The 12,737-nt window shown below is 39.4% G+C and overlaps 1 protein-coding gene across 5 annotated transcripts in view; it reads left to right on the top strand.

Annotated features, from left to right (window-relative positions):
- The first annotated feature begins 9,186 nt into the window (after window positions 1-9,186).
- Window positions 9,187-12,737, top strand: part of IL2RA (interleukin 2 receptor subunit alpha) — a 68,438-nt gene continuing 64,887 nt past the window's right edge. Inside the window, exon 1 of one of the 5 annotated variants that reach the window (XM_045186618.2) lies at window positions 9,187-9,516. In XM_045186618.2, the coding sequence (XP_045042553.1) occupies window positions 9,453-9,516 (64 nt within the window). In that variant the 5' untranslated portion in view covers window positions 9,187-9,452. The remainder of the gene's footprint in view (window positions 9,517-12,737) is intronic. The other 4 variants (XM_045186610.2, XM_045186606.3, XM_053923350.2 and 1 more) reach the window with 4 other exon arrangements.

The raw sequence follows: 12,737 nt of genomic DNA, 5'->3' as shown, positions 1-12,737 counted from the left end.
AGAAATCACATGATTCATGAACTAAAGAGGCTTCCCTCTTGACTCTATCTCACAGAGAATGTTGTGCTCAGCTTTTGAACTCATCCTCAAAGCTAATTAACTTCAGAAGTCATGATCAAGAAATGGGAATCTTACTCAAGATTTTTGAGGAACGTTAGGGGAAAGGTTTAACATTGCAAAGCAAATTGCAAAGTATTATCTTCCAATTATTTTTAAAAATCTCTTTTAAGGTCTCTATTATTTCCCTAAAGTTCCTCTTAATTTTTCAGTCTACCCTAATCTCTTCTTTGGCACTCTCTCTCAACTCTACTTCTCTATAGTCTGTCTGCCATTTTTTTCTACAGAGCAATTTTTCTTGCTCCTGGCATCTCTAATGTGCATACTCATCCCCAACCTATCAACCAAACTTTGGAGAACTAGTGTTTCAATACCTGAACACAGTAATAAGTGGATTTAATAGAGTACATCCTAACAACCTTAAGTTTCCAGTGTGACAGCATCCTCAGTGATCAGGAATTAGCAAGGTATGGTAGCCCATCATCAAGTGGGACTCACCCTCTCACTGTGTTCACTTTTTCTGCTTATTTCATCCTTTCTCCTTATTTTTATTTCTGCACTCAATCATCACAATCCATTTCTTTTATTTTCCTTTCATAGGAGAATATGTGCCACTCTTCATTAGTGTGGGGAGAGATTGGGGAACGAAGGTCTAAGATAGTCTGGATGATAAATGCCAAAACAAAGTTTCTGTCTTCAAGGACCATCCAATATAGTGAGAATGAGAGAACAATCAAAAGTGAACAACTCCTATCCATTAGTGGTACCACGTTTCTGCCACTTACTTAATCTCAGCCTCATGCACCCGAATTTCATCATCTGTTGTCTTTCCATGTCCTCCTGCTGGTCTCTTCATTTTGTGTTTGCTTGCCTCTTCACCAGAGAGTGTTGAAGGAAAGGAAAAGATGAAACTTTAATCAGTGAACTTTACCTCTGCCAGAGCTCACAGATTCCATTCTCTATATACTGGGATTAAAGCTGCATTATTCCTTTGCAATATACTCTGACATCACCCCACCTTGCCATTCCAATTTGCATCACCTCACTCAGATCCTTATTATTTCATGCCTGGAGAGCATCTTAGCATCTCTGTGTATCCAGTCTTCCCTGTGACTTTACTCTCTTCTGCACACTGCTCCAGCTCAGGCTACTTATGATGTCACTTGGATTATGTTCTGCCCCTATTTAGACATCTTCAGAGGCTGAAGTCCAAACATCTTATGCCATCCTTCAAAGTTCACCCCACTCTAAATCCTGCTCATGTTTCTACCCTTAGCTTCCACTACCTGACTGTGGAATTCCTGTTCTGGTGAACCACAGACCATGCCTTGCTACCTCAGTATCCTGCAAGGCTACACCCATCCTTCAAGGATAATTTTTAGGCCTTTCTGAGACTTTCTGAGTCATATCAACCTGGTAACTTTTTTCTTCTTGAATTTCTTTTTCTTTTTTTACTTTAGATATTATTTATTTATTTTTAGAGAAGAGGAAGGGAGAGAGAAAGAAAGGGAGAGAAACATCAATATGTGATTGCCTCTCATGCGACCCCAACTAGGGACCTGGTCAGCAACCCAGACATGTGCCCTGGCTGGGAATTAAACTGACGGCCCTGTGGTTCGCAGTCTCAGTCCACTGAAGCACACCAGCCAGGGTCCCCTTCCTGAATTTCTATTGCTCTTGTTATAATGAACATAAGTGTTGGTCAATTTTTACTGTTAGAAAATTGTGTCAAGCCAAAGACAAGGTGACCTGGGTCAGAAATTTGTAGTCTGATGTGAGAAGCAGTTTATTCTGGGAATTACTGAACCTTTCCAATAATAGAGTTGAGTAATTTTCTGATAAATGTAGACTCAGCTTGCACAGTTGACCATCTGTCCTGTGAGAAACTTAGTTACCTTTAACCAAATGTTCTTGTCTTGAATCTAATCTAGAAATGTTATCTAGCTGCCCTTTGTTTCTAAGAAAAAAATATATCTACTAGGAAAGAAATCTTTGAATGGACTTACTGGAAAGTACCACCTTGCAGCAGGCTTGAAACACAACTTTGACATGTCATGCTCACAGAGAATTTGTCTGAAATTGCTTTAATATATGTTAGTCATATTTTAATGCAGATGCATCTTAACGAATAGCAGTCGTACACCACATGTGTGACCCAACTTGTTAGGTGGCATGAGGCCAAAGATAAATTGGGTCAGGCCCATCCTCTAGAGGCCCACAGTTTGGCATGGAGATCTTTAATCTGTGACCCTCAGACCCTTGAAGTTCGAAGAGCCCATGACTTTTCTGAAACAGCCTGCCAACTTACTGAGTATATGCTGATGAACATTTTTTTTCAAGGGAAGAAGCCATAGATTCCATCAGATTCTCGAGAGTGTTCCTACCTCCCACAAAGATTAACCACCAGACCAAAGGAAGAAAAGACGTATAAACAGTGGATTGCAATGCAGCATGGCAAATCCTATGACAGAATGAGTATAAAGGGTAAGGAAAGGCCTCCTGGAGGACATGATACACAAGTGTCTTTCCATCTCAGTTCATTAGGGGTGGCAGCTTTGATATATTCAGCCTCTGTAGGAGATTGTACACAATTCATGACAAAAGGGATCTACTTTCTTCTCCTCCTCTCTCTCCATCTTTTCTCTGCAGAGTGCAGTGAACATCAACTAGAAAGTTCAAGATCATTAATGACTGAGCACTAAGACTGGACGTTCACCTCAGTGCGAACTGTAAAAGTCAGCTAGGTTATTTGTTTTGCTTAGTCCATCTTAGCACCAAGAGTTGGTCCTCTTATTCTGCAAAAAAAAAAAAAAATGTGGGGGCTTTGTGATATGGTATTTTAAATTTTTTCATTAATATGAATTTAAATATTTTATAATTACAGTCAGTTAAATACTTGAAGATATTTGTTCTGCTGCTTTACTAGTTGCTTTGCTGCTTGAGCTTGGGGCAATATGTTGGTTCAAATATCAAGGCAATGTTTATATGAACCTTAAAATTATATTAGGAAGAAACCTTCAATAACAACATGTGAAACAATGGAATCATTTAGTTAGATATGTTGTTCAAAGCAAAATGGCAGAGTCCCCATATTTTGAAAAGATAAGATTTTTTTATTAGAAGTTCACAAAATGGTGCTTTTCCCCATTGATGGTGAGTCAGACATAAGCTATTATATTCTTATGATATTCTTATGTGATTTGAGACTTGTGAAGACATTCCTAAGCAAGCCTGCTGCCCCACAGGAAATCACTGATAATAGTAACACGTGATGCTTGATCTGCCCATTGAGACCAATTATATTAGTTAGGATAAGCTAAGCTGTTATAATAAAAGAGGCAACAATAATGTGATATAAATTTTTATTATTGATTGAATTTGGAGAGACATCAATTTGTTTTTTCATTTATTTATGCATTCATTGGTTGATTCTCGTATGTGCCCTGATCGGGGATTGAACCCACAATCTTGGCATATCGGGACAACACTCTAACCAACTGAGCTACCTGGCCAGGGCTATGTGGTTTAATGCACAAAAATGTTGATGGCTTTCTTACATAACAATTTGGTGCATGTTCTGGGCCACAGGTAGCGGTGCTCCAGACATTCAAGAAGCCAGGTGGAGCTCAGTGCTGCCATTTTCAACACCCAGCTTCGGAGGTTACTCTGCTCACAGCATTCCAGCCAGCGGAAAAGAAGAAACGGCAGGGTTTCTAGTTACACAAATGATTCAGAAGTGGTAAACATCACATATGCTAATATTTCTTGGTGAGAATTTCATTACATAACCACACTTCACTGAGGGAGGCTGAGGAATGTATTCTGTTCAGTCGCCCAAGAAGAAGGGAAGACTGATTTTGGTGAACTGCTGGCACTCCCCAAAATACCAACTGTCACGTTCTTGATTTATGGTCTCTGTCACATAACTTGAGTTTTATTTTCACCATGTGTTTACGATATTATTCAGTTTAATGACCATCCAAGATTTTAATCACACAATCATGTTCACTTGGCTTTCTGACTAAAAAACTTTAACATGGTTCTCCAACAGGGACTGGCAGAAGCAAGCAACAAGTCCTGACATTTCAAGGTAAAAACTTAAAAATCCAACCTGAAATTTCTTACACATGGAAAAGTGAGTTTCCCAAGGCAAATCAACAGGTAATTTTTTTAAGCAATGAGCAATTTCTATATTCCTTTGTTTCCCCCAACATATCAGTGTGGGGTAGGATGTAAAAATTGTCAAATGTGGCCTCTGAAATGAGGCTCTAACTTAGCAACACTACTCATAAAAGTCATCATTATTTGCTTTAAAAAGCTCCCCAAATCATTATTTTTATTTTAATGATTTGCATATCATTTTAAGTGATAAAAATGTAAAATAAGATATTTAATCTATTTTGCTAATATTTTATTATTTTGTTTCTAAGAAATGGATTTAGTTCTTCTAATTATGATGAGAAGGGATTGAGGAGAGCTCTGTTGTAAAGTAAAAAAAAGCAATATTCAAATTTTGATTGTTTTATATAGTAAGGAATTAATCTTTGAGATTAACTTTTCCTGTCTACCTTAATTTAAGTACATGTAACAAGTTTGGGTTAATGTTTCTTTCTCCTCAAAATATGTGTAAATAAATATCATTATCCTAGCAGTGGAATTGCTGGGTCAAAAGGCAGTTCCATTTTTAGTTCGCTGAGGAAATTCCATACTGTTTTCCACACTGGCTGCACCAGTCTGCATTCCCACCAACAGTGCACTAGGGCTCCCTTTTCTCCACAACCTCACCAGCCCTGGTTGTTTGGTGATTTATTAATGTTGGCCATTTGGACCAGTGTGAAGTGGTATCTCATTGTGGTTTTAATTTGCATCTCTCTGATGGCTAGTGATGCTGAGCATTCTTTCATATGTCTCTGGGCCCTCTGTATGTCCTCTTTGGAGAAGTGTCTGTTCAGGTCCTTTGCCCTTTTTTTTTTTTTTTTTGATTGTTTGTCTTCCTGCAGTAGAGTTGTGTGAGTTCTTTACATATTTTGGAGATCAAACCCTTTTCCGAAGTATCATTGGCAAGCATGTTTTTCTATATGGTTGGATCTTTTTTTATTTTGCTGATGTTTTCTTTAGCTGTGCAGAAGCTTTTTAATTTGATGAAGTCCCATTTGTTTATTCTTTCTTTTATGTCCCTTGCTCTAGCGGACACATCAATGAAAATATTGCTGCGTGGAATATCTGGGATTTCCTGCCTATGTTCTCCTCTAGGACTTTTATGGTGTCACAACTTACATTTAAGTCTTTTATCCACTTTGAGTTTAACTGCTGGGATTATACCCTAAGAATCCTGAAACACCAATTCAAAAGAACCTATGCACCCCAATGCTCATAGCAGTACAATTTACAATAGCCAAGTGCTGGAAGCAGCCTAAAAGTGCCCATCAGTAAATAATTGGATCAAAAATCTGTGCTACATTTACACAATGGAATATGATGCAGCAGAAAGTAAGAAAGAACTCCTACCCTTCATGACAGCATGGATGGAACTGGAGAGCAATATGCTAAGTAAAATTAGCCACGTGGTGAAAAACAAATACCATATGATCTCACCTATAAGTAATCTATAAAACAAACAAGTGAGCGAAGTATAACCAAAGATGTTGAAATGAAGAACAAACTGACAGTGATCAGAGGGGAAGGGGCAGTATGATAATGGGGAAAGTAGGGGAAGTGACAAGTCAAGAAACACGTATAAAGGACCCATGGGCATGGACAACAGGGTGGGGATTGACTGTTGGAGTGGGGCAGGGAAGAGCAAGTGGGAAAAAAGTGGGACAACTGTAATTGAACAATAAAAAGAAGAAAAAAAGAAACATTAATTCCCAAAATGCCCTAGAGCTTTTAAAAAATATAAAGTGCCTCGCAGGTGTGGCTCAGTGGATTGAGCGCTGGACTGCGAAACAAAGGGTCACCAATTCGATTCCCAGTCAGGGCACATGCCTGGGTTGTGGGCCAGGTCCCCAGTAGGGGGTATGTGAGGGGCAACCACACATTGATGTTTCTCTCCCTCTCTTTCTCTTTCCCTTCCCCTCTCTCAAAAAATAAATAAATAAAATCTTTTACAAAATATGAAGCACATTAAATGCTTGTAGATCATTATGGCTTTGTTTGCTTCTTCATACATGTGACCTGTTGTCTGGATTTGACATTTTGGACTTATTTTCCCTTTACTGCCTTACTCTTGAATAGTGGCCATAAGACTTCCTTTTCCCCTTCCCTTTCTGAAGAATTCATTCCTAGAGTTTTCAGGTTGAGCAAAGCAAGGGGGGCAACTGTGGTGTCCAGGGGAAAGTGATATAGTAGCTTGGAGTTGGGGGAGTGGGCATGTCACAGCCCAAGGGGTGAGAATAGTGTCTCCAAGGGGAGTCAGGCCCCAAGCAGAGTGGAGCAGGGGTCCCCACAGAGAGCAGCCCAGTGGAGGAAGTCAGAACCTGATCAGGGTGAGAGGGGGTCCATAAATACAGGCAGATACTCAAGGGCTATTGGAGCTCAAGTGGGGTGGGGAGGGGGTTCACACATGGAGCTGGTGGCAAGGGGTGTCAGAGCCAAGCAAGTGGAGGAGGTCATCCCCAAGGGCAATGGCCCAATATAAGCTTGCAGCACTCACACAGGGTCAGAAGGATATCTATCCATGGGACCATGGGGGCTAGCCAGGTAAGGAGTGTCAGAGCCTGATGAGGGTGAGGAGGCCATTCTCTCAGAGCCTGGGCATTGTCTCAGAATAGGGGTTCATAGCCTGAGCAGAGAGAACGGTGTATCCGTGTGGGGAAGGGGGTGGTGGCAGAGATAAGAGACTGATAACATACACAGGAAGATCAAAAAGTAAATAGACTAGGGATAATGGAAGCCAAATTTCCCACAGTCATGGAAGGGAGTTACAAAAACAAAAAAGGATGAAACTAGAGTTCAGTGCTGTGGTATTAAATTGGAATTGGGATGTTGGGATATATCAGTGTGAACTCATGGCTTTCAATATGTGTAGATGGATATAGAAATAAATATAGATATAAAGGTGAGTGTGTGTGTACATGCACGTAATCCCTGGCTCTGTCCATGGGAAGAACCTGGGAAGAGTGCCACCCCAATAGCAATGAGCATATCACGGTTGATAATGACTATTTTCCTCTAAAGGAACCAGGGGACTTTGGATAAGTGGCTGATTGAATAAATCAGGAATTCAACCGAGAAACCACAGGATGAGACTGGAAAATCTTTTTATGCCTCCAAATCAAGGAAGTATTCAAAGAATGATGAGACATGTCAAAAGGACACAGAAGCCAGCTTGAATGGATTTCCTATGGACAAACAGGAGACAATTTAGGCTTTGAAATAAATGACAGTAATAGATTATAACCCACTGAATAAAATAGAAAAGCATGAGTCTGTATAGATATAAGTAAATGAATAAGTTGAAAATTTGATGTGTAATGGGATATTAACATCCTATCACAAAATATTTATTACAAAGAGGACAACAGTGGCTTTAAAGTGGGGGCACCTGGAAGACACTGGATGAATCAAATGAGCAAAGTGAACATGGTCAGTAATGGGGTGAAAGGATGCCCTAACTACACAGTACCACTACTGTGTACTTCCTGACAAAGATGCAAAACCTGCATCTAATCATGAGGAAACAATAAAGAAACCCAAATGGTGGGATAATCTACAAAATAACTTGCCTGTATTTCTCAAAAGTGCCAGGTCATGAAATCAAGAAAAGACAAAGGACCTGCTAAGGATGCATGACAACTAAATGCAACAAGTGCTTCTAAACTGGATCCTTTTGCTGTAAAGGACATTATTGAGACAAGTAGAGAAACCTGGTTCTGAGAATTGAATGGTAGTAATGCATCAATGTCATTTCCTGATTTTAATGGTTGTAGTGATGTTGGAGAATGTCCTTGTTCATAGAAAATACACACTGAAGTATTCAAGGGTGAGGAAACCTCACGTTGTCAACATTTGTAAAAGATTTAAGGGAGAAAAGTTATTTGTAATATAATTCCAATTTTTCTGTAAGTTTGTTTCAAAATTATATGATGATAACTATAGCTAGCAAAAATCTCCAGCTTAATGACAGGAATTGCTACATACTCCATAGAGTTGAAAAGGTATCTAGCAATAAGTTTAAGCCCGCTATGGAATTTTAAAAGATAATCTTGTTACATTTTGATAAGTATACCACTCAGAAAACGAGATTGATTTACTATTTTTCACTGCAAAGTCTTACTTCATTTGCAGAATCCCAACACTCTTTTCAGAGGTAGCTATCTTTCTGAGGGGTCAGAGGCAGAAGAATTACATACTAGAACCATGAACTGCTGTGGAATGCCTGGATGGTCTTCCTTTTGCCAATACCTTCGCTTTCTTTCTAATATTTTTAAAATTGTATTTTACTATGACAAGATGATTGTTAAAATGGACATGAATTTCCAGATAGCAAAACACAGCCAACCATTTCATGAAAATCAGGAGGTAGTTCTCTGAGAATTAAACCAGGAAGCAAGATTTAATTCACAAAGTCCAGAGTTTAAAACCAAAAAGAAAGAGTAACTTGAAGGTAAAATATGAAATGACAACTCACATTTGGAAACACAGGACGTCCTGGTAAAAAGACTATGTTTAGTACTAATTATAATCTTGGGAGATTCTTCATGAATTCTGAGTTTGGGTCAGTCTGCTGCTTCCTCTTCAAATACCTGAATATCAGAGACTCATCCTGACACCAGGACTTTTAAAGGGATCAGTGGTCAGACAGCTTTAGGAAGTTGCCGTCTATGGCCAAGGATCCTCTTCCACACTCTTGGGATGGCTATGCTCCACCATCTTGTGTGGTCCCTGCTAACTTCTCTTGGAGGTGCAAGTCTGGGGGAAGACCTCAGTTTCTTGGTGACGTCAATTTATGAAGTGCTAGATGAGACCACTGCCAAGAAGTGCTTGCTCACCCTCCTTTAACAGGCAGGGGAATCTCCCTTTCCTGTTCTGGGTGAAGCTGAAGAAGACTCATCAACAAAGTCCAGTCCTTCTCACCAACTTCAGCCCACACCTCCCAGCAACTGAACTTGAAAAACACCTGGTTAAAACCACTTCCTATCTGAGACTAGAGAAGAGACTGTCAGACACGATTTCCTGGCTGAACAAATCAGCCTAACACTTATAAAGCGCAACTCCTGACTGCCATAGAGACTGGATGGACCAGCAAGGATGACAACCCTAATGGACTGATCCCTTTGTTTCCCATCTTCCCAGCACAATGCTAACAAGAGGCTGACAGGAAACTCAGAATTTTGCAGAGAAAGATCTTCTCTTCACTGTCGCTAAGTAGGCAGTCTATCCCAGGTGCCAGGAAGATGGAGCGAAGCTTGCTGATGTGGAGGTTCTTCACATTCATCATGGTAACTGACTGCGTAATAGGTAAGGGGTCACGGGTGCCCTCAGGAGCACGGAGAGGCTAATGGATGTTATAACTTCCCAACCACAGAATCACAGAGGGCACCAAATAGAAGGGGCAGTAAAGGGGTTTGAATCCTGGGCTCTATTTCTTATCTGTGACCCTCTAGGGCCCCATTTCATGCCTCAGTTACCCCTGATCTATGTAAGAGCTAGGAATGGTGGACTCTCCTGTCACTCAAAGTCTTTGACAGTTAATTCAGGGATGAATCAAGGGGCCTGATATTTTAAAAGAAATTTTCTTTTATTTCTCAATGGATTTAGTTTCCCGCAGCATTCACCAGCTGTTAAAATAATACTAAAAATCTTTTAGAAATTGCTCTAAAACCACATAAATGTGCCTGCAATGTCAGTAGCTTATATATGAAATATTGGGATAATTTGAGATCTCAGAATAGTTTAGCTTCAAGGACATATACTTTGTTTTTTACTGCTCAAATCATACCTAGGAAGCCCACTATAGGTGCAACTCTATAGAAATTTTGGAAATATAAGAATGCTCATTTTCAGAACACTTCTTTTTCTTATGTTCTTGTTGGTGTATATGTGTGTACTATATGTATGTGTATATTTTTATATATGCAAATTTTGTATTTCATTCATCCTTCAAATGTGTTTTGTCAAAGTTGTTTTTTTAAAGAAATAACCACCAACTTTTACCTCAAACCACCCTTCCTAATTGAGTGTGAATTTTCTAATGACTTCTTCTCTTGCTTACCTAGAAAGAGAGATAAGGTAGCAAAGTCTATAATTTCATATCCTTGTTTTCTAGATATACAATGGTGGGTGAAAGTAGGCTTAAACTTGTTTGTATGGAAAATAATATAATAATAATAAATAATAATACAAGAATAAACTCTGTGTTTCACATACTCACAACTATAAACCTACTTTTGCCCACCCCTATATAATAATTCAAACAGGACACAAAATGATGTGTCAAGAAGTGAAATATAATTATGCATATAGAGTCCTTTTCCTTGTTTTGGGGAAGTGGCAAAGATATGTTGGACTGTGAACTAACCCAGGTGTAAGTACTTCTTCACTTTGGAGCTAAAGTGGGCATGATTTTAGGAATGCTTCTAATGTAATTTCTGTCTTATCAGGGTCTTTGCAAAGTGGGAGGTCAATCCAAGCCAGAACAGAAAAGTCTTTACAGTTATTCATGCCCTATTCCTGGGAAACACATTTCAAGTAAGCTCATGTTATTGCTAGCAAGTTATGACTTATCTAAGGATATGAATGTTCTTGGTGGCAGCAGGGCAATTAGAAGTATTATGAGGACTCTTTCATTCACTCAGTCCTCCAAAAATTTATTCAATACCTCTTAGTCCCCTTTTCAGCACTATAGAAAATATAAAAATAAACAAGACACGCTCTATCCTTAAGAGATTTGTAACCTAGTAAAAGGGAGAAAGGCATAGATATAACAACAGTAATACAGTAATAAAGTCAGAATGTGAAGATCTATGGGAACAGGAAGCTATCAGAGGAGGTTTCACAAAGGTGACATGCAAGAAGAGCCCTGACGGACTAGTAATTCTCTGTAAGTGGAGATTCCAGACAGAGAAGACCCTGTGAGCAAAGACAGCAGAGCATTGGGAAAGCATGTGGTCTGCTGTGGCCCTGAGCATGGGACAGTGAGGTGAGGCTATTGGGAATTAAGACTGAAAAGGTAGGATGGAGTCAAATGAATGACCCAAGATCTTGGATAACAAGTTAAAATTTTTTAACTTCATTTGGTAGTCAATAAAAGTTATCACTTATAGCATACCTTCTGTGTGCCAGAAATATGCCTTATTTTAATTTTCATAACAACTTTGCAGTGTAGATGTCACAAATCCGCTGGATGAAGAACACAAAACTCAGAAGTTACACAGGCAATGGCAGAGCCGAGGCTCAAACCCAGGTCCCTCTTGCTTGTGCTCTTTCTGTTCTGTTCACTCCAGACAGGGTCAGAACTCTATGGAAAGGACTCTGGCAAACAGTGGAGGGACATTAGGTGCACAGAGGCAGTTCATGAAGCTCTTGAAATAGTCCAATCCAGAGACAAGTGAGGACTTGGTGGTTAAAGAGAGTGAGATGAGTTGGGTAACAAATAATCTCATCTCAGACTTTATTCTCGAAGAACTCAGTCCTAAACAAGTCTTTATTCCTCAGGGGAAAGGTCTCCAACAATATCAAACAGATTGTCAACAGACACAATTTCTAGCTGATTCATAAGGCAGGTTTTCATTCTGAAAGTTTCCAAAGCCACCATTTAAAGTTGTGATGGGTTACAGGGGATGTATTAATAAACTTGGGTGTTTTTAGTCTCTATATTACTGGGTCCTGGGATGTGGTTAAAAGAGAATTCTCCTGCTAACACAGCACATTATTGAAGGCATTGTTCTCAGAATTGTGGAAATTCTGAGAGTTTATCTATGCCTTGATCACCTTTCTTTCATTCTAGGAATTCTATGATCAAATCTTCATCCCTTAGACTCAAAAATAAAAAACCAAAAAAAAAAAGGTGCAGAAACACGTTAAGATGATATTTCTAATTATCCCTTCTTATAAAGACTACTGCCCACACTGGAATTTCCCATCTTCACATTTGTCATTAAAACACAAAATGTTGAACTCTTCACAGTTAATGATTCAATTTCTCTAGATCCCAAAATGTTATTACCACTGTTATGTTACTCACCTTCAAGATATACCTTGGTGCCCCAGCCAGGTGCCTCAGTTGGTTGGAGCATTGTCCCATACACCAAAGGTTGTGGGTTCAATCTCCAGTCCGGACACACACCTAGGTTGTGGGTTCTATCCCCAGTCGGTCATGTAGGGAGGCAACTGATCGATGTTTCTCTCTCACATTGATATCTCCTTCTCTCTCTCTTTTCTTCTCTCTCTAAAACCATTAAACATATACTTGAGGAAAGATTTTTTTAAAAAAAGATATACTTTGGTGGGCCCTGGCAGGGCTGTTCAGTTAGTTAGAGTGTCTTCCCAATATGCAAAGTCTGCAGGTTTGATCCCTGGTCAGGGCACAAAGAAGAATCAGTCAACAAATGCATAAATAAGTGGAACAACAAATCAATCCTCCCCTCACTCCTCCCACCCCTCTCTCAAATCACTAAATAAAAAAGACAAAAAAAAAAAAAAAGAAGAAGAAGAAGATACACATTGGTGAGAAAGGGCTT

The sequence above is a fragment of the Desmodus rotundus genome, chromosome 4 (genome assembly GCF_022682495.2).
Source record: "Desmodus rotundus isolate HL8 chromosome 4, HLdesRot8A.1, whole genome shotgun sequence".
Classification (NCBI taxonomy): Eukaryota; Metazoa; Chordata; class Mammalia; order Chiroptera; family Phyllostomidae; genus Desmodus; species Desmodus rotundus.
This window is presented reverse-complemented; position numbering and strand designations above follow the sequence as displayed.